Here is a 21,764-nt window from a genome sequence, read left to right on the forward strand (position 1 = left end):
ATACGATCCAATCGGGGCAGTATTCCTTAGGACACAGAGGTGCTCACAAAAGCCATTTTCCAAATCTAGATCTATTTTGAACTGGCGCTCAACTGCACTGATAGCCAACCAACCAGAAACAAGTATTATATAATTATTTAGTATTTATTAAGAATGTAATTGGTGAGTGAGTTTTTTCTCTCTGAATATTTAGAAATCAATGCAACTTTTCTATTGTGACCCAATTTATTCTCCCCTCCATCAGCCCAGGCGTTGACAAATGCACATGTGTCTCGTGCGGAGGGGGGGCAGAAACTGGGAGGAGATGCTGATGTTTCCTGTCGAATAGAGAGATCCACCTCAGGCAGCGTCAGCTCCGTCCTTATTTGTCATAAGTGTCCCCTGTTTCCCATGGCTAAAGACAAAGGCCAAAGAACGTATGAGGAACATGCATTTTTAATGTGACATTCTCATCAAATTCACCACAGTGGACTGAGCAGAATGCCAATGACGCTTTATTCTTCTTCCAATTACAGCGAGACAATGCCACAATATAAATGTAAGCCGTGAAGGGCACAACATGACAGAGCCTGAACAGTTCAGCGCTTCATCTCTTGTGAGCTTGAACTTGTGAACTTCATGTTGACGTTGGTGTAGTGTTGAATTAGGCAATAACTATGTTTTTCCAAGAGATATTTAAAAACACATTAATCAGGGGAGCGCAGTAGGGGGAGGAACTGTGGAAAACAACATTGTGCGCCTGTGTGAAGTCGTCAGTTTTAATGTCAGAGCCACATTATTTCTCTTTGTGCCTCCTGTGAGGAGAATGATGTCTTTGCTGATAGTGAATAATACAGCATATAAGCATGCAGTATATCACCATTCCAGGCTACATTATGTATACATGACATCCCTGAATGCTGATTTGACCAGACTCACCTTTGTCTTGTTGCGAATATGCTGACCATTACTCTGTGCCCATTATTTGACAGCCCTAAAATGTCACCGGAGACTGAGAGATAGTTGGAATCACCCGTTCGCTCCGAGAGAGGAAGACAGCGGGAATGTAAATAATCCTTGCTGGCACCAAACCGTAGCTTTCATCTCTGATGTTCTTTTGCAGTGGTCGCTCCACACTCTATCATTATAATGAGGGAGGTTCAATTAGACAAGGTCTACAATGGGGGTTTTAAATGTCACAGAGCAGGTCCTGACATTTCTCTGTTTGATATGGAATCAGAATGGGAGCAGAAGAGTTCACAGGGAGAACTAATCTCAACTTCGGAAATAACAAATTCCACCCTGTCACAAAGCTCTGACGGGAAGGCTGGCCACTTCGGAGACTTTTACTCCCCAACATTGCTGCGTTGCCCCCTGTTAAAGCATTCTAATGAATGAATCTATTAGTATTGTAATTAGCCCTCTGGAGGTTAGCATGTGGATGAGACGCATGTAATGAAGGCTCTTTGGGTATTTTATTCAAAAGGTTATTTGGTCGTCAAATCAAAAATGACTCAAGAAATAAAAAACGTGTTACCTTTGGTAATTGGAATGACCAAAATTACCAGCATGTCTGTAGTAAAGGGCAACATGGATGTAAACACTTTTCTAAAATTGTTGTTATAACAATGTGCCCTCATGTCGACAGAGGTTGGACAGTATCTGAAACCTGATGCACAGAATGAACAGAAAGACATTAGCTAAAGTATCTATTTGCTGTAGAAATTCTTTGGGTGCTGGGACTTAAAGGGACACATTTATATGGATTTGATGGCAAATTCTACATAATCCACCCACTTTCTTTCGAGTCAAGTCTAGTAACAAGGAGTTACGCAATCATCAAGAAGTAACATGGTCAACATGATGGGCATCAGTAGTGAGGGAAACAACTCTCTTAGTAGCATCGAGGCCGATTTTCTGATGTTTAATTGGCTGTATTTTACTCTGTGTGCATGTATTCGTAGTTTGCATGTAAAAGGATGTTAAAGATAAATAGATCTTTATGGTTGAACCCATTTTTTTTTAATGAAAACTGATATGTATTGTGAGTTAAATGTTTGATGTTCAATCACTTTAAATATAATTTGGGTGTGTTGGTCATTCAGGCGATGGTTAGTGTAGTAACAACAACAACAAGTCAGTTTTATGGATTAAAAACAAAGTGAAACCGATGTTGGAGTGCAGCTTTAGCCTCAGTAATATATATACAGTATATATATACAGTATATATGAATGAATGTGAGCAGCATTTGGGAACAAAAGGTAGTAAAATCAAATATCAATGGATCGGAAGGCCTAGATTTTACTATCACAACTCCTTACCAAGAACAGAAGAATAACCACACTTTTATACCAACAGGCTACAAGCCAAAAGCAAGTCTGTTTTTTATACTATACACAGGGTTTACTAGTCATTATGGATCACATTTGAAAATGATATAACAGTTTAGGATGAGTATAACATATTCTAACATTGTACATGAAGGGACAAAGAGGGATGTTTCTATAAAAAAACTCAAGGTACAAAAACTAAGGTACACAGAATAAGAACTTTTAACATCTGTCTTAATCATCTGTCTTTAAAGTGTCACTTATACATTAGTGTTGATGGATACAAGTTTGTCCTTCTTGTTGTAGTATAAATTAGCTCAATTATAGCACTATAGCTTCTAAACTCACTTTTAAATGAATCCACTGTTCCAGTCAAATGAATGTGTTTTATATTAAGGTTAATGAGGAGACAAGTGAAAGGCAGGATGTAAAAGTTAAGACAGAGAAGTAAGAGTAATAAAAAACTTGTCATGACTTCGATTGAATAAAATGTAATTTAAACTATATGCTGATGGTTTCCGTGTGATGTCAAAGCGTTAACGGTCAAAAATAAACTTTCCGCTTAATGTGATTTGGCGTTAACATATTCTCATCGGTCAGCTTTAATATTCTCCATCTATAATAAGGGTCAGTTAGATCCTTTTTTCTTTATGGCTTAAGACTGATAGGTCCACCTCGAGTAAATGAGGTGAAGTAGAGTTGACTCATCCTTTATGTACAGCTATGGCCCTGATAACAAGTACATGTTAACATCCGGTAGACTGTGGAGGACAAACAACATCACAAATGATGTTGCACACTCTAGGTCATGACAGGTCATTTTAAAAATGTGACCAAATCAGGACGAGGCATAGAACAGCATGCCCCCTCTGCTGAATGTCAAAAAACAGACTGTGGCCCTCCTATCCCTATCAGAAATAGTGGTCATACAGTGGATGCATTACCATCCCCTCCATGCTCCAGCTCGCCTCTAATAAGTGCTGGATTGTTCACGAAAATGGGGAGAAAAGAGAGGGTGAATAGATAGAAATCCATTTGTAAGTCTGCGCTGTGACTATTTGCATGGTGATGAAGGCTTTGAGTGTTCTGCAGGCTCCCAGACAATAGAGCCTGTGTTTGTTCTTCCCCAGGAAGTTTGAGAAGGGCAGAAAAGGGGAGACAAGAAGACGAAGAGGGGAGGTCTTCAGCGCAGGGGATTACGAATTGTGAGAACCACGCGCATTCACTTCTGCTATTGTGGTGACTGAATTGCTTTGCAGTACCAGGGCATTTAGTTAAGCAGATTGTATTTCTTCAGACCCCTGCGATGATCTCTTTACAACGACTGGTGGCAAGCAACTCTGGGGACAGCAGAATCACACAAACAGGTGGGTGTAGGTGGTTGATGCTATACATCTTGTTACAGATCATGTTTTGTCACAAGATATTTAGATACACTAACCGTGAAAGGATGTTTCTAGCAATTCAAAGGCTTTAAACATAAAAGCAACAGCAGGAAGGCTGAAATCTGTAATAAATGAAGTGTCCTGGGAATTGTTTGTGTTTGTCACAGCAAGAGATCAGTATATTTGGTGTGATTACTTCTTCAGCGTTGTGTTTAACCTTCTGAAATATTTTTCGATTACATTTGAAGTTGTTAGGAAATAACTTTGACGTCTTTTAGTGAAGTGATGACCATTTGAGGCCTCTGTATGAGTCATCTGCTCGCTTACGACTGACCTCTATGGTACGTGTAGCTACAATACACACGCCTTTACTGCTTCCACCTTTGGAAATTGAGTGAAAACATTTGAACCAGAGTGTTCAACTTTTGGTGATCGTGATCATTCCTTAAATTGACATTGTTGTACCTTGTCTGTCCAAAATATTGGTACACACACATTCAAAGGGAGTAAACTTTAACAAACAAGTACTCCATGTGTAACTCAAGAACATCCTGGATAAAGTGCATAAAGGAGAAAACCTTGGCCAGCAATGTAATGTGTGGGAACTGCTTACATGATGCGGCACTATATGTCCCCTACCATTGGCCCATATATATAAGGACTGAAAAGACATGGAGAGTAGACATTGCAGTTTGGTTCTGCCTTTAAAAGAAGTACATGTAAAGATGATTGTCTGCTCCCTATATGTTGTCTCGTCTGATATTCCTCCTCCATCTTTTTTATCACCATCATTAAGTCTTTCCAGATAATTGCCTAGTTTGAATTTGTCTGTCTTTTTTAACATCCTGTAATTGTTTTCGATGGGGAAAAAGTCCCAATCGCTGATAAATGTCAGAAGAAATTCGTGACCCTTTGCTAAACGATAATGATTTCCACTTGTGCACGTAATAAAATCAGACAAATTACTTACCAGCGAGTACATGATGGCTTTACATTCCCCCCGTTGCTCCAGCTCAGTCTTTGAACTCCTGATTTTCCAACCATAAATTAAACGTCACTGTTATTGTTTTACGGAGCTGAACAGTCAACAACAGGTCCCATGATAGGCTCCCAAACGGCCAATTAAGGACATATTGTCTTGGGAGGGTGCTCTTAAAGAAGCGGGGCTTAACAGATGGATGGGTCTTCAAGATTGCAAAAAGCTATACAGTCTATATTTAGATCCACTTACACGTTCCCAGATTTTAATTTTTTACTCCAACTATTGCTCACTTAAAGTTAGCATTACTTAGCCGTTAATGTCGGGGATGCATTTGATGCATATTAATGTGTCATCCACAATGTCAAGTAGAGTTTTCTTCTTCTTTATTGCTGCGTTTCGACATCTTTAACAGCATCCTGGAACAATTTCAGATACAGAGCGACACTTTATTAGCTGGAACACATCACCATATAGGAATATATGCGGCCGTCTCAGCACATCTGCTGCTTAACATTGTGAGACTGAAGCTCATTGTCATTCTGTCATGTGGCAGAGTGGCGTACTGTACATACAGGCTACAGGAGGTCTGCTGGAAATGGGAGGAAGGCCCATTGAGCTAATGAATGGCTGTCAACCAGAGGCCACTCCTTTCAAATGAACATTTCTTTTGAAAGGGGAAAATGTACCTTAGAATTCAACAGAGATTTAAGATATTTTTACTTTCCTTGACTTCTCTCAGACCATACCTGAAGATGATAGCTTTATAAAAGCTGTAATGTGTCTATTTAATATTGTATACCACATATAATACCAAACACTATCAAGATAGCTGTAGATGTTTTACCAGCTCCCTACACCCTTTGCTATTGACAGAACTGGAAATGTGAGCTCACCCTTTTTCTTGAATTTCATCATTTCTTTTTTACCATCTTGTTAAATTGGCACCTAAACATCTGTTGACCTGGGCACTATTCCAGTCACATCCTTAAAGACTGACCCCACCCAGCCCCAGGAAAGATGTTTTAAACAGACTCCTTGGCATATTGGGCGATGAGCAGTTGCTCAGAGTAACATCGTTGAAGGCTCAAGGCGTTCAGTTTGGGTGCGTACTTGGCAGCCCTATGAAAGACCATAACAGCTCCCGACTCACTGGTTACTAATTGGACTGTCACTCCACAATGCTCAGAGATATGAATACGGCCCAGAAAGACATACATAAGCACAAATAAATACTCTTGTTTGTATGCTGTATGGAAATTGTATTTCATTAATAAAAGCCTGCATTAGTAATTGATTTTGCAAAGTTATTACAAATGGGTCTGGACAGCTCATTTAGCTTTACAAGATTAAACATGAACATTATGGGCTGTAAAAGCAATAATACTGCAACTGCTGTAACTGCTCAAAAAACATATTGCAATATACTCTATATTCTACATTTCCACTGGGACTACCCATGCTAAAAATGCATGCTCGTGTTCTTTTGCATCACTTTGGATGAAACGTCGACATAGGGAGACCCTATAGGTTTATACAGTTTCAAAAAATGATATTCAGATGCTATGGAATAATGGCTGATGTGACTAGCCCTTTTCATCTGATCCCAAAGATTGCTGACGTATGGTTTGCTGCATTCCTAGAGAGCAGTACAATGGCATTCAAGGGTCCATGGCATGTTCAAATAATTGATGTTGGTTTTCGGAAAAGGATAGCAACATAATATAATTTGTTTTTTAAACTAAATGATATTCTACACCTACGCTTCAGAGGGGAAAAAAACTAACTCACTTAGAGAAAGGAAGTGGTTGACACCAGTGATTAGCCTTGGTAACGTAAGATGGCAAAGTTGTGATGAGATATTTCTGTCTCTTTGACAGTGACATGATTATTGTTGCTTGTAGAAAAAAAATAAAGAAAGGACAACAAGGTCTAAATAAAAGGACTTTAATGAATCTGTTGAAGTTAAACTCTGGTAACTTTGCATTCCTTGTTGCCCTGACTAATTTGCTGTCTTGTGTGACTTTCATTGTCCTTACACTCTTGACCCTGATGCAGATTATAATTGATGCATCGATTCTACTCATAGTTTGTCAGAGGCATGTGTCTCTGTTTTCCATGTCTGGCGAGACATTGATCTAATTACAAGTCTTCATTAGTTGGCTGCAGAGTGCAGTGTCATGTTTAAGGAATGATGTGCAGGGCTTGCTCCCAACAATGAAAAACAATACAGGTCCTTGTTTGAATTCAAAACAGCGGGCTGTTTTCAGCCGCCCATGCTGACTGCAGGATGCAAGACAAAAAAAAAAAGAAACTGCGGACAAAGGGTTTGTTTTCTTTGTGAAAAATGCAATTCTGATTAGACTTTCTTGCCTGAATTTGCTGTATATCTCAGGTGTTCTAGTTCAATGGTTTTGACATGACTCTTCAGTTAAAAATAAAAGATTTAAAACAGGGGTTTGTATCAACCCCCACAGCCCTGGCTCAGATGGATTACACAATTACACTGATAATTGATAATTTGTTTTCAAAGAATGTACAGTACCTTACAATGTTCAGGTGGTTGATTAAAGTTTGAAGAAGCGGCAAACATGTATAACGTTTACTATTTCAGCCATTCATAAAATGAGATTGATAACATAACCTGTGCACAATGAGTTATTAAAATTAGCTCACTGTTGACTACATATTATCAAAAGCAATCACCTTCTTATATGACTAATATAAAAACAATAATCTTTTTCATTTATAACTTGTAAACTCCATAGATTAGAAATTTAGATTTGCCCTTCATAGACTCAAAATTGACACTTGATATCTGGATTACAGGGCTACAGATTTCAATTTCCTCTTTTTTGCAATCTCTTTGCACTGCTGGACATTTCTCAAAGCAACCACTAATTAAATTGTTAACTTTTATTTCAGAGATATGAGCCTGCACATGAACCACATCATAACGAGCTGGGATACAGCACTGCCGGGATCATGAAATACTGTGCCGTTGAATGAAGTATTGGCAACACTGGACCAGTGAAAGCTCCTCTGTCCATTAGCCATGCAGTGGAAGGAAATGCACGGTTGGACAGTAAAAATGAGCGTGCCGAGTGTTTTGGCCATGGTAACGGTCTTTTCCGTCATTCCTGGCGGGGTGCTGAGCGATATGAGAGGTATTCAGGATCTGGAAGCCCAACAAATAGCCCAAGGGTCCACTCATCTGCACCGTCGCCTGAAGAGAGGCTGGATCTGGAAACAGCTGTTTGTCCCCGAGGAAGATCCCACTCCTCGCGTTATTGGCCAGGTACCACCACAGATTTAATGTCCTCCATGTCCTTGACACGCTATTTCCTTTAGCAAATGCATGTTTCTCATTACCTTTAAAAAAAAATGCAGCTTTCATATACCCCCTCTTCTTTTTGTAGCTCAAATCTGACTATTACCGTGGTGAGTTTTCCATCAAGTATATATTATCAGGAGACGGTGCCGGAGACACGTTTGAGATAGATGAGTATTCTGGTGAGATACGGACACTCAAGAAGCTCGACCGAGAGGAAAAGGCCTTCTATGTCCTTCAAGCCCAGGCCATAAACAGGAGGTCCAATGAACCAGTGGAACCCCAATCAGAGTTCATCATCAAGGTGCAGGACATCAATGACAATGTCCCACAGTTCCAGAACGAACCATATGTGTCCAGCATCCCTGAGATGTCCCCAACTGGTAAGCTTTGTATGGCAAAACACACTGATAGCTCATGAAATACCTGTCAACCATTGTTGTACTTTTTCTTCTATTATGCGACTGTTGTATGCTAATCTACTTAACTAACACCCTACACCTGCTTAGCAGACAGAGACTAGTGTCATATATGTAAATATAGCAAATATAGCAGAATTGAGTAGCCTCTAAAGCTCACTTATTACCACACAACATCGCATCCTTGCTAGACAACCAATAAGAAACTGCTCCAAACCAAAATATATACCATAAAATTGGGAATTAGCTTATATAGCTTAGTTTTGGACCCTTCAAACAATATATAACCTGTTAATTGCTACATTTCGAGGCGCTAGACGCTGACTAGTGATAATTATGTATGCAAAAGTCAGCTTCAAATGTGAGAGTGGTATTGATCTTCTCATTTATCGCCAACATCACCAAACATCAGAGTTACCAGAATAGGCGTAATATTAGATTACATTTCTCATGGGTGGTCTGATGTTTCAAAGAGTTATCTGTTTGAAATATTATTCATACAGACAACCATTTCATTTATTTTTTACAAATAAAAGCAAAAGATTTTCTATTAGGCAGATAAAACAACTTATCGGCTTTATTATTTATAATAATATTCTTTTAAAATGAACTTTCTTAACTTAAATCTTAAGGAAAAAAGGTTATATGAATGTCTGTCATCTGTCCCTATTCAGGAAGTTAAAAGTATTGCATTCTGAACCTGTATCTTAGATGCCTTTATGGATACATTTCTTAAATAATGTCATTATAACCACTGCCCTTTCATACCAGAAACATTACCATTTCAATTTATATGTAATCTGCTTTTGCAGGGTAATATCTCACCCGTAATAAATCATAATGCATGTAACTCGGGAAGAGAAAGAGAGAGGGGAGGGTTGGACTGCAGGCGACTGAAAATAAGAAAGGCTGCGTTCAAGGAGGCAAGAGAGAGCGCTTTCTGGGGAAAAAGGAATGAGATTGACCAGAAGACTAAGATGGAGAGAAAAGGAGCAGCAGGTGGATAGTGAGAGAGATGTCGCTATAGGGCTTAAGAGGTTGTCATGCACACACCTGCACAGCCTTACTGAGCTGTGCAAGACCGATGCTCACCCCCCACAGGCCCCTCCCCAACCTTTGCCCCATTTTCAACAGCCCTCCTCTAACCCCACCTCAACATCACCCCCTCCCTCTTTCTATTTTCGCTGCTCCCCCCCTGAGCCAGACAGACAGACCCTGCGGGACTGTGGCATAATCACTTTATTTCCCCGCCGACTGGAACTGCTGCCTGAGCTAACTCTGACTGTGTGATCCGTTCCCCTCCACCCCCACAGGGACCACAGTGGCCCAGGTGACAGCCACAGATGCTGATGATCCCATGTTCGGAAACAACGCCAAGCTCATCTACTCCGTCCTCCAAGGGGAACCCTACTTCTCAGTGGAACCAAAGACGGGTACCACTTTTTGTTTGAATTGTGCTGTCTTTAGGGGTTATCGGTGGAGACTAGATTTGAATAACCACAGTTTGGGCTATAAGGGATATTTATAAAGACAAAGGAGCAAGAATAGTTCCAATCTCAGTCGGACACAATGGAATTCTGTTTTCCTTTAGCCTTCTTTATCTGGTCTACAACTTTATATCTTTAAACAATTAGCTTAAGCAACTTTTTCAGCTACTTTTTTTAAATACCATTGGGCAAAGTTGGAGTATGTAGAAGTCAGTAACAACACTTCCCACCCACATTGTTGACCTTGACTGAGAAGAGTTGGGGGAGGGCATTATTGACGTCAGAACAAAAAAGAATTACTTGCAAATGAATGCAATCTGTAAAAGGTCAAACCTGACTTTTTTTAGGGAAACAACTGTTGTCATTGAGGAGTGGGCAGCAGTCGATACTGTTCTAGTTTTGCTTATGGCTTCAGTTGACCAGTAAAGAAAGGGCTGGAGATATTCTATATTGTTCTCATTGTCAATAAATCCCATGAAAGGACCAACACATGCAATGAATTGATCCAAAGTGCCGTCATAAAGCCCCATTGTTGTTCAGATGCTAATAAAACACAGCAGCCACAGTGCTGCACTGTTGTGACATGATCCATGTTCCTCCATTGCAGAGAACACTGGCTCTTTACAGTCCTGATAATGTAAAACACTGATTACACCAAATATATATTAATCTGCTTCTGAAAATATTCTCCTCCAGTGCTGCATTTATTTTCTAATGCTACAAACAACGCTCCTCAACCATTGTTTTGTCGGAATGAATGAACTTCCAACACATAGACATGGATATATTGAAAGAAACACTGACAAAATGTTAGCCCTGATCTCTCCCAGAACAAAATAAACATAAACACCTGCTTTATCCTTCAAACAGTTCCGTTTATTGGCATTGTTATACAGCCAGATGGCTTAAGTTAGGTTGGTTCACAGTACAAGAAGAGGATACAATATATTTATCCCTGAGGGGAAATTAAATTCATTCTGTTGGTATTTTTACATATTCAACATTCATTAATTGACCTATACACATGTAAGGATGAGGAAGTAGGGTAAGGCTTATTGTGGTTACCTATGGCAGGTGCCCAAAACAGCAGGACTCATTAGACATTGCGGTTGGTAATTGGCTTCTACAGTAAAAAGTTCATTTGAAAGCTTGATTAGAGGGATAACTCGTTAAAGTTATGACTTGCAAAGCAAAATTAGCAATTATATTTTCCAATTGCTGTTACCTGTCCCCTGCAGCCTCCACTTTAACCAGACAGAGGAATCATTAGTCATCTAAAAGCCATCTTGATGTTTCTATGTATCGATCCAATACATAAACTTTACATTTATGACAGTAGGGCAAAGTTTTATTACATTTTGTAAAGAAAACAGAAAGCACGCCCACAGTTACGTTTAATTCTGTCTTATTTAACCCACTGTTGACCCTATACTTGTCCTTCTCCTCAGGGATTATTGTAACATCTTGGCCAAACATGGACCGCGAGGCCAGAGAGCAGTACCTGGTGGTGGTGCAGGTCAAGGATATGCTTGGCCTCAGCGGCGGGTACTCCTCCTCCACCACCGTCACAGTAAGCCTGACTGATGTCAACGACAATGGACCCACTTTCCAACACCGTGAGTCACAATATGAGTCACAGTGATGCAAACACCAGGCCACACACACACTCTGGGAATCAATGAAAGAGCACAAAGCGTTGCAGACTGTGAGGACATATTTAATATTACACCTAAGAGGCATTTATTTGATCACACTTCTCCGGTTCGGGTGGGTGGTTTGGACTGCCGGCGCTGCATTCCGCTGTACACATCTTGTTATTCAGCTGGCAGCCAGAATTAAAAGGCGACAGTCGAAGAATGAGAGCGGGCGAACAAGGCGGAGAGAGAATATGGGGATTTTCATCTGCGGGTGCACGTGTAGATGCGTCGCCCACTGGATGAATTTAATCATTCACACATGAAAGGACATTTGTCATGACCTTTAGAAACAAACCTAGCATTCTCAGTGATAAACCCCACTAAATGAAATCAATTCTTTAGAAAGGAGGCGGCAAGGATGATACCTTGAAGTATTAATGTCACGTTCACATTCAGAGCTGGTGCTTTCCCATGTATTCAATGTCGAGTCAAAAGGCCTTTGTTAATATTCTATGACCTCACTTCAGTTTGAACTGTGCCCCCTGTTTTGTAACATAATTGGTAATTATTATCAGCAGGGATTATTTTTTTTCAGGAGCAGCTGGTTGCTGTCTAGTTCCCCCCAAATTGTGGCTTCCTTCCAAACAGAGTCACTTACAGACACAATCACATATCCTCATCTTCTTATTACAGTTTGGCTGGGATTATATGGAGTTGCCACAATTTATCCGTGACCAGCACAAATTGACCCTCTCCACAATGTCCTCCCTTCTTATCACTTCACACACTAGGAACCTGTCTTGACTAACCATTAACTTACTGTCAAACACTGTTGGCAATGTTTTAGTGAAGAAACTTTTTGTTTTTTCTCCCAAAACGTGAGTTGTAATAGTGTGCTTAAACCATCCTTGTTTTTTCAGACCTGTACACTTTCGCCGTCCCTGAAAATGCAGCCGAAGGCACCACGGTTGGCCGGATTATGGCGTATGATGGAGACAGTGGCATCAATGCTAAGATGACCTACAGTCTGGAGGATGACCTGGAGGAAAGCTCCACTTTTATCATCGAAACAGACCCAGTCACTCAGGAAGGATTGATACTGCTAGCGAAGGTGAATACATACATCACTTTGTGTAATATACGAGTTTCACATGTTTGCATTTTCATTTTATCTTTCAAGCACGGTAGTGTCACCAAAGATCCTAGTGTGGGATGGAGCACAGAGGCCATTAGGTGCTGAAACATTAATTTTAGAAAAAAACTCCTTTTTAATCTCCGGCATTTAGAATCTAATTAACATCACTGACACCAACGCGAACACAATTTTAAAAATCATTACACCTGATAGAGGGCATGGCGACACATTCTGGCACTGTGCACACACACAGACAGCTGGCAGACACAACAACAGCAGCATCAAAGCCAACAACACGCAACAGTGTAACAGCCTGGCACAGGGACCCGGCCATCCCACACAGTAGTCCACCTGGCAGCAGCAGCAGCAGCAGCAATATCCAATTCTCTCGAAGTCACAAACGTAGAAGCACAATAAACTTCACTTCAAGACCAGAACAGAGAATGTGAAGAGCTTACTTTGGATGGTGGCATACCAGCATTGAAATTAGCCAGTTTGCAATCAATGACACGTGACGACTTTACATTTTTGTTCTGTAGGGTGACAAAGGCCTTCTTTCTGAAGATTTCTAAAAAAAATCCACCTATCATTTCAGCTTAAGCTTACTAATTAATACTTTATTTCTTTGTCTAATATGTAACCGGAAAATGTGCTGTGGTGACAAGATTTCAAAAAAGAGGCTGAAGAAATGTTGACGGCTATCACTTTAGTAAAGATACTTAATAATCTATAAAACACATGCTCTGAAAAACTTTGTTTAAATAAAAGCACATAATTATTAGCAGTAGAATACATTAAAGGACCCAATATGCAGAACTTACTATATTGCATTATGGTTTTATAATAGTAATGCTGCAGCTGTCAAAGATGGGGCTCATTTGAATTGCCTTATATACTTATAGGATGCTAAATCTATGAGTATACCTCGTCATTTATTAGTTTACTTTTATTTTGTGTATAAATCTAAATCTACAAGATAACCTTTGCGAAGCTGAACCTATGGAATAAATGACGATCAGTATACGGTGCCCCAACATGTAGAAGAAGAATGGGTTTACTCAAGTTATCGTGACACTAAGCGATGTTCTTCAGTTAATGTACAAGGACCGATGCTTCCTACTTTTTTCATACTAACAGTATGCTTCTCTTTTATAGCACATGAGATTTCAATTTAGTTGCCGTGATAATGAAATAAAAAAGACGTTATTGACTCTGTCTCTGAGTCACTTTGGGAACGCTATAATGGTTTGCATGCTGTTTTGTTATTACTGGCATAATAATGGTAATCAAAAACACAACAATATTTAAGTGCGTTCTCACAGCTGGTAGCTTATTGACACTGGCTAAACAATGTTAGCATCTCGTCTGAGTCGTGTCCTGCTCCCACGGGCATAATCATCTGTCTTAAGTACAAGTTGGCAAAGCATATTGGAGAAGCTATAACTCCTTAAGCTTGCTTTATGTGGAAGAACATTGTGTTTCCTGCTTTTAAAATCTGCTGTAATAAGAAGAACCTTTCAAAAAAGTGTTTTTTCTTTACAGCCTTTGGACTATGAAACTAAAAGACGTTTTGTCATGGCCGCAGAGGCAGTCAATGACCATGTGGACACTCGTTTTCTGGATCTAGAGGAGTTCAGGGACAGGACAACGCTCAAGATCGTTGTGGAAGATGTGGACGAGCCGCCTGTCTTTCTCTCGGCGGTGTACGAGTGGAAGGTTCCTGAAAATGCAGCCGTGGGAACCGTGGTTGGCAGTGTTAGTGCCAGAGACACTGACACAGTCAACAATCCCATCAGGTACAGGAATGCGAACTGTCTAAACCAGAAAGAATGGGATCTGCCACCCAAGTATGGTAATGATGAGGTAGATACCAAGGCTGGTGGGGGCGGAACGTCCCCAGACAGCTCCCTCCACAGGGTGAAAAATCATTCCATTTCAAATAGTGTTACTGGCTCGGTGCATCCATTTTACCCTTGATCTCTGGATACCCTGTACATGGTCATATTTATCTCATATTACTTTAGTAGGAAATGAGCCCTGCTGAATAAATCATGCCGATTTTTTGATTTTTTTTACCCCTCACAGACTTTTCTATCTATTGCCGTGGTATTATCACAAAGCGACGTGGCTAGGACGTGGGAATTTAATAAAGCACCGTACGAGGTGGCATATGGAATTGAGATTTGCAGTCATTTGCAAGTGGGGCACGTTGCAGAGGAGACAGCAGCAGTACCGGTGCCTGTAGTCCATCTGAGCTGAGCTTAAGAATGGCAGGTGCTGCATATCATCCTCAGCCTAGCGTCTATTAATGTCCCTTTGGAGACAATGTTTCATTGATTAACACATTACAGCTGACATTTTAGGGAGTTCCATAGCTATACTAAATATGATTAAGTTTGCTTTGGTCAAATAAGCTTATTTTTCCAAAGTTGTTATCACAGAAAGGAGTCATTACTTGTTTCACTCCTGGTTACCCTAACTCACCATGGTGTTATAATCACTTATAATAATGGGTGGTAATGGTATGATAGGATGAACGATTTCCTTCATTAACAATTCTGTTTTCTTCGTCCCTGGATGATACATTTATTTGTACTTAAAAGTTGTTTTTTTTACCCACTGCCTGAAAAGAAGTCACTTTAGCAGCACCACTGGAATAAATAAAAAAAGACAGCACAAAGTTTCTATATGTCATAGATTTGTCTTTCTGTTTTCAAATCGTATTTCCTCACTGAAGACAAATAAAAAACGTCTTTTAAAAATATATAAATTCTATCTTAGCCCACTGGGACTTGCGTTGATTCACAGCGTTGTTGTCTCTGTTGTCACTTGCTTTTGTGTGGGCTCTCTTTGTTGGATATCTGTCAACAGTTACAAAAAATGGAGCAGTTTGCCTAATTAATCTCCCTGTGGTATCACAATGTTTTGTTTGCCCAGGAAACAACCTTGCCTGCTAATGTGTGTCTCTGTGTTTTTTCTTCCAGATATTCAATTGACAAACAGGGAGATAACACAAAAGCTTTCAAAATAGACCCAAACAATGGAACTATAATTGTCGCTAGAGCATTAGACCGAGAGAATGCAAACTGGCACAACATCACTGTCGAAGCCAAGGAAACAAGTAAGGAGATGTGTTGTATAATGGCCTGTTGTTAATATGGCTGACTTATGGCACATTAACCCTTTATCAGTCACAAATCCCAAGTAATTCACAGAAATATAATATGTCTAGATCAGTGATTTCCAACCAGGAGTACCCAAGGGTTTATTTAAAAAAGAAAAACTACAATTCTATCAAAGTAATAATCATTCAGCTGATAACCCTGAACAAGAGATTGTAATTAATTAATAGATGGGAACAAGTAAGAAGGCAAGAGAGGTCCAAAGAAAAAAGAAAGTGTTAAACTTTTCAAGCAGTTAGCTAAAAGGAATTCAGAAATGGGTATATTGGTAACTAATTAGACTAATGTTTGTTTTTTATATGGCATGTTTGTGCTATGCCTTCATCCGGCTGGTCTGAAATATTTGGCTTTAACTTTACGCTAGCGCTATACTCAAAGTAGCTAAAAGTTTTTCAGCAACAGTTGGAATTGTATGCCTATTCCATAAACCCTGGACTGTGTAGTGGCTTAATAGCATTTGAAAGTAATGGATACATGGTTGAAAATTGACATCAAGATAAGAACAAGTGATATCAATGAACGGATACGACTAGACGTTGGGAACCACTGATGCAGTAATGCAAACCCTAACATTTCTGCAAGGATTAACTTTTTTTGTACAATGTTTTGTCTTGCTTAGTTTGGGGAAAGCATAAAAAGTGAATGCCCATTTATTTTGTCTCCACAGTCATGTTTAAAGAAACAGTAACATTTATCAGTCCAACGTACAATTTTGACAAAGCTTTTACAAAGCCTTTATTATACATGCACCCAGTGGACTCCAGCAAATGTCTATCTTCACTACTGCAGCGCAGAGCCATTTATCCTCCTCTGTGGTGGTGTTCATCAAAGTGCTGGACATAAACGACAATGTGCCAAGGCTTGCAAGAGATTACCAGCCATATATCTGTGAGGGAACACAGGCGGGAGAAGTATGTATATTATGATGCTCTGATGTTCATGATTTATGATGTTATAGCAGTGTGGCAATGAGAATCTCCATGAAATGGACAGTAAAAGTTCTCATATTGCAACATATTGTATTACATCAATGTGGTATTTTGGACTCAAAAGGAGCCATTTGGCAATTGCACAACACTATACCATATTACCTTGATAAAATGCTCATCTGCTGACTGAGAGTCTGACTAATGCATTACAAATGCTGTATATGAAGCGTTAAGTTCACTTGTGTGTTCTCAGTAATGTGTCTTTGTGTCTCGTAGCTCATTCAGCTGCTCCGTGCTGTTGATCAGGATGACCCTGTGGAAGGACACCACTTCTACTTCTCTATGGTCCCCGAGAAACACATCAATCCAAACTTCACCATCAGAGACAATCAAGGTTATAATTAGAAAATGGTGGAAGTATTCTGATGCAATGAACACAGTAGTTAAGAAATATGTTCAAATCGAAGTTCATGCTTTCGCATTTTCTTTAAAGTGAAATAATAGAAGTATCATCTTTTAAATACGTTCAGTCCTATCAATACTCATTATGTTGAATGACAGAATATCATTTTATTAACAAATTATTGATGAAATCATATCATTTATTTTGCAGGTCGGGTCAAGCTTATTCCCACTGATTCTAATCTTTATGACAATCTTATCCTGAGCATGAAATAAAATGGTTTCATTATACTTGCACAAGGAAATGTTCTTCTCCAACTAACTGACATTTTACATTTTGGGGCTATGACCTGAGGGACAAAAGAAAATGAAAAATATAAAACCAAATGACACCATACTTAAAAGAAGAAGAAGAGTGATAGTGGGCTGCGGCTAAACCACCACCTGTGTGAGCAGTGGAAACTGTGGGAAATGGCAGAAGAAGGGCACCTTTTCATAATCACAATCATTTATATAATATGATCTCCTTAGTGTTTTTCCACATCTTGTCCTTCAAAAAAAACTCCTTCAGTAGGTTGTTCTTTTTATGTGGCTGACAAATTCTCAAAGTAAGTAAATTGAAAGTGTTTGCATTTGAAGTCAGGAGCCAGTCAACCCTTTCTCAAAGTTTATAATGAAATGAGCAACAAAAATCAAACAGAAAATAGTAAGTTTTCAGCAGTGGGATGTTTGAATGTGCAAATGAGTGGGAATGTAATGTTTGCAGGTGCAGTGTATGGGTGATTGCCGCGCAACAGCCAGCAACCAGGGAACTAATAATGGATCACACATATTATAAAACACATTTCCAAATGCCACGAGCCATATTTGACTCCAAAAAGTAATTGTTAGGAACCTTGAGGAAGTCTTATGGGGACTGTACTTTTGTACACAGTGAAAATGAGATTTGACAGGGTGCTCCAGACTTTTCTGAGAGCTTGGATTGAATTTTAAATCGCATTACGTGTGTCAGTTGAATTCCCCCACAATATCAGCACTCACGGTGAAAGTGCTACTCATGTTTTTTTCAAAGAAACTGAAAAGTGCACCTCTCTCCACTTTCATTTTTAGACAATACAGCCGGCATCGTGGCACGCAGGAGTTCTTTTACGCGCAAGGACCGAACCCAGTACCTCCTGCCTGTTGTGGTGACCGACAGCGGGTCTCCGGCTCTCTCAAGCACCAGCACTTTAACCATCAGTGTGTGCAGCTGCCAGCCTGCCGGTCATTGTCCCACAGGGAGGGTGGAGGCCCTTGCCCTGTCAATGGGGGTCAGCCTGCAAACATTGTTAGGAATTGTGATCTGCCTTATCACACTTATAGGTAAGAAAGCACGGTCTTATCTGGTACTCACATTCAAGCCTTGTCAAGATTATCAAGCTATGGTATAATAAGGATATGGAGTAGGCAGACAGATAGAAAAGAGGGTAAAGATACAAAGAAATAAAGATGGAAGTATAGATATCACTAGAGAAGAAACAAACACACCCATGCATACATTCTTAGATAGATAAATCTGTGATATTTTCTTTTAAAAAAGTCGTTCTTTTTCAGCGAATCTGTTGAGCTAGAGCAGCTCCAACTCACATCATTTTGGCAAGTATATAAACGTGTGTTAAACAGCAGGATTTTTCATTAACACGTTTGCACTTTCCTTTGAATTCCTTTTTTTAAAACTCACCAGCGTGCCTTTAACACACTTTAAAAAATGCTGAAAGCTTGCAGAGCAATGATGTAAGGTAATGAGCATATTGGTTGCAATACATCAGTAGCAACGCCACCATGGGACATTGATGGGTTTGCATAGTGAAGAGCTTTATTATGACCTCGGCTGCTGTGTGTCCTCCCTTTGCCCATCACATGAAAGATTAATGACAGTACCTGCTATGCTAACATTCTGTCGGATGAGAACAATACACGGTGGAAACACGGCAGAATAAAGCTCTTTCAGCATTCTGTGCCACATAGAGCAAATGCAAGAAGTCTTTCTGTTGTGCGTGAGCTGAAATGAAAGAAGATAATTCATTTGCGATCATATTGAATTTTAAATCCACAATAAGTTAGAGAAAAACAAATCTGGCTGCTATCCATCAGGCACTTAAGATGCGTTTTTTATCACCAAACTCGTGCCCTGGTGTTAATTGGTAATGAGCTCTTGCTGTGTCGTGTCTGCAGTGCTGTCAATTCTGATGCTGGTGGTGAGGAGACACAGGCTGAAGCAGCAGGAGAAGTTGGAGGTGGAGGGGAAAGAGCTGGAGCTGCCTGAGACGGTGTCGCAGAAGGTGCTTTATTACAGAGAAACAGGGGGTGTAGGAGCAGACCTCAACTTCTGCCAGCCTGCCGTCCCGCTGCGCCGCCACCCCAGGAGGAGGGAGAGGAGGCTGCGGAGGGAAGACGTTAGGGCTAGCATACGGATGTCTCTCAGAGAATCCCACCTCATCGGGCCGGACGACGACGTCTTCAGGCAGTTTATTCTGGACCGGCTGGCAGAGGCCGATCACGATCCTTACGTCCCCCCATTCGACAACCTAAGAACCTATGCTTATGAGGGGGTGGGGTCTCCCACAGGGTCCCTAAGCTCACTGGACTCAGCTACAACGGAGCTTGAACCTGAGCAACCTGTTTGTAATCCCAGAACCTACACAGTAAGACTCACGCCTTGGTATTGGGGCGGAGAGGAAGACACCATCTTCTGAGGGTCTCTGCTTCTGCTCCTTAAATGGCTGCTTCTCTAATCTTTGCCATGATGGACGTTCAGTTCACTTCCAATGAGCGATCATCAGTGACTAAAAGTTGCATTGAAGGGAAAGGCTCAGCATTTTGATGAATAATTCCATGTCCAGAGTTGAACCAGATTCATCTATGTATGCTGAATATAAATCAAACGCAGCCTGTCAGCTTAGCTTAGCTTAGCATGAAGACTGGAAAAAGGGTGAAACTTCTAGCCTGACTCGTTTTTTTGGGAGGCTTTAGTTCTGATAAGCCAACTTTCTAACTTTCGTCATCTCATTTGTCCTTTTCTACAGTCTTTTGTTGCTATGTTAGGATAACTGGAGCCTGGCTGTAGCTTTATATTTATCATACAGACACGAAAAAAAAGTATTTAATTCTTATGTTGCTTCAAGCAAGAAAGCATGGTGTATTACACAACATGACAAACCATTCCTGTTGGATGAAATCAATCCCTAATGATTACATTATGTATGCATCAATTCTTTGTATAACTCTTTGAAGATGGAGTATGAGAGCATTTATGACTTTTTATAGCTAATATGAATGTTGCTGTCTTAGTGCCTTTACATCAAAGAGCAAGGGGTCTCTCCTACACTTTTACGCAACAATCAAACACCATCCATCGTATGTCCTACAACATAAGCCATTTGTATAAATGCTGAAACAACTTACGTTTTTCCAGACACGCAACCTCTTGTGGTTGTGCAAATAAGAACTATCCTCTCTTAAGTTGCAAAGGACAAACAAGCGGACATGTTGCGTGTACGTTGCATGTTCCCTGAACTCCAGAAACCATCCAGTGTTCTAGCAAAAATGTTATTCTTCCATCTCTTTTCCCTAAACCATAAAGCTGCCTTCTTTTATTTGTTTGAGTTCTCTGAGGGGCAGTGGACCAAGCTGTAAACACAGCATTGTCAAAGTGCAAAGAGTGCACCAAGGAATTCATGCTTTGATTATTATAAATATAACAGTGTAATGATACTACACTCATTGTATAATACCTACAGTATTACTGACTTATGGTACAGCACGTCACTTCTTATCTAATTTTATAAATGGTTCATAACAATTTGTACTGTACATTACGTGGTTTTTTTGTATTTACCCTGATGAAATGATATAATTTAATGCGTACTCTTTGGTTATATAAATGGACACATTGGACACAAATGGACACAGTTTTGATTCCTAATTCGCCTTTTTCTTACAGAGATTCACTAACAGAAGAGTATCCATTATATATACGAAGTGTTTAACGTGGATTATGCTGTATGATATGACTTTCCTTTTTGTAAGGTCACGAGAGAGCAGATCACACGATTTGGGTGAGCCAATCAGCAGCGGAGAGAGATCACATGGGTGACAAAACTTCAGCAAAGTAAGAGAAGATTTGACGTGTATAAAGCGAGTGAAAGTCTTAACAAGAGCATTTTAAAAAACGTATACGTTATACACAGCGCTGTGCTCTTTTCTTCCTTCATGGTCAAGCAGCCTACATTATTATTGGGAAACAGCATGATCATGTTGTTGTGTGGGTGGCTGCTCGTGGGGTGACTTGAGGTAATTACATGGGGCTCAGGTACAGCCCCCTTCACCTTCTCATCCACTAATTGGGCTGTTTGCTTTCTGCGAAGGTCAGTGTTTAGACCACAGAGCATACAGTTCTCACTAAAGGAGAAACTGTATACAAAGACATAGACAAACAGAGTTGGAAAGTAATTGGAAAGCCTTGGGCAAAGCTACAAAATAAGGGAAACAACTAATTGTTTGAATCTATTCAGCTTTTCCTTTCCTTG

General features: G+C 40.0%; 1 protein-coding gene across 1 annotated transcript; it reads left to right on the plus strand.

The window, feature by feature from the left end:
- The first annotated feature begins 3,290 nt into the window (after nucleotides 1–3,290).
- cdh19 (cadherin 19, type 2) lies at nucleotides 3,291–21,138 on the plus strand. The gene is made up of 13 exons (XM_063873929.1): nucleotides 3,291–3,347; nucleotides 3,441–3,677; nucleotides 7,600–7,972; nucleotides 8,094–8,388; nucleotides 9,738–9,857; nucleotides 11,360–11,527; nucleotides 12,469–12,659; nucleotides 14,226–14,479; nucleotides 15,668–15,804; nucleotides 16,655–16,776; nucleotides 17,071–17,188; nucleotides 18,307–18,558; nucleotides 19,411–21,138. The coding sequence occupies exons 3-13, from the start codon at nucleotides 7,730–7,732 to the stop codon at nucleotides 19,929–19,931; spliced, it is 2,421 nt and encodes an 806-aa protein (XP_063729999.1). The 5' UTR covers nucleotides 3,291–3,347; nucleotides 3,441–3,677; nucleotides 7,600–7,729; the 3' UTR covers nucleotides 19,932–21,138.
- Nucleotides 21,139–21,764: the final 626 nt, after the last annotated feature.

The sequence above is a fragment of the Eleginops maclovinus genome, chromosome 21 (assembly GCF_036324505.1).
Source record: "Eleginops maclovinus isolate JMC-PN-2008 ecotype Puerto Natales chromosome 21, JC_Emac_rtc_rv5, whole genome shotgun sequence".
In the NCBI taxonomy this organism is placed as follows: Eukaryota; Metazoa; Chordata; class Actinopteri; order Perciformes; family Eleginopidae; genus Eleginops; species Eleginops maclovinus.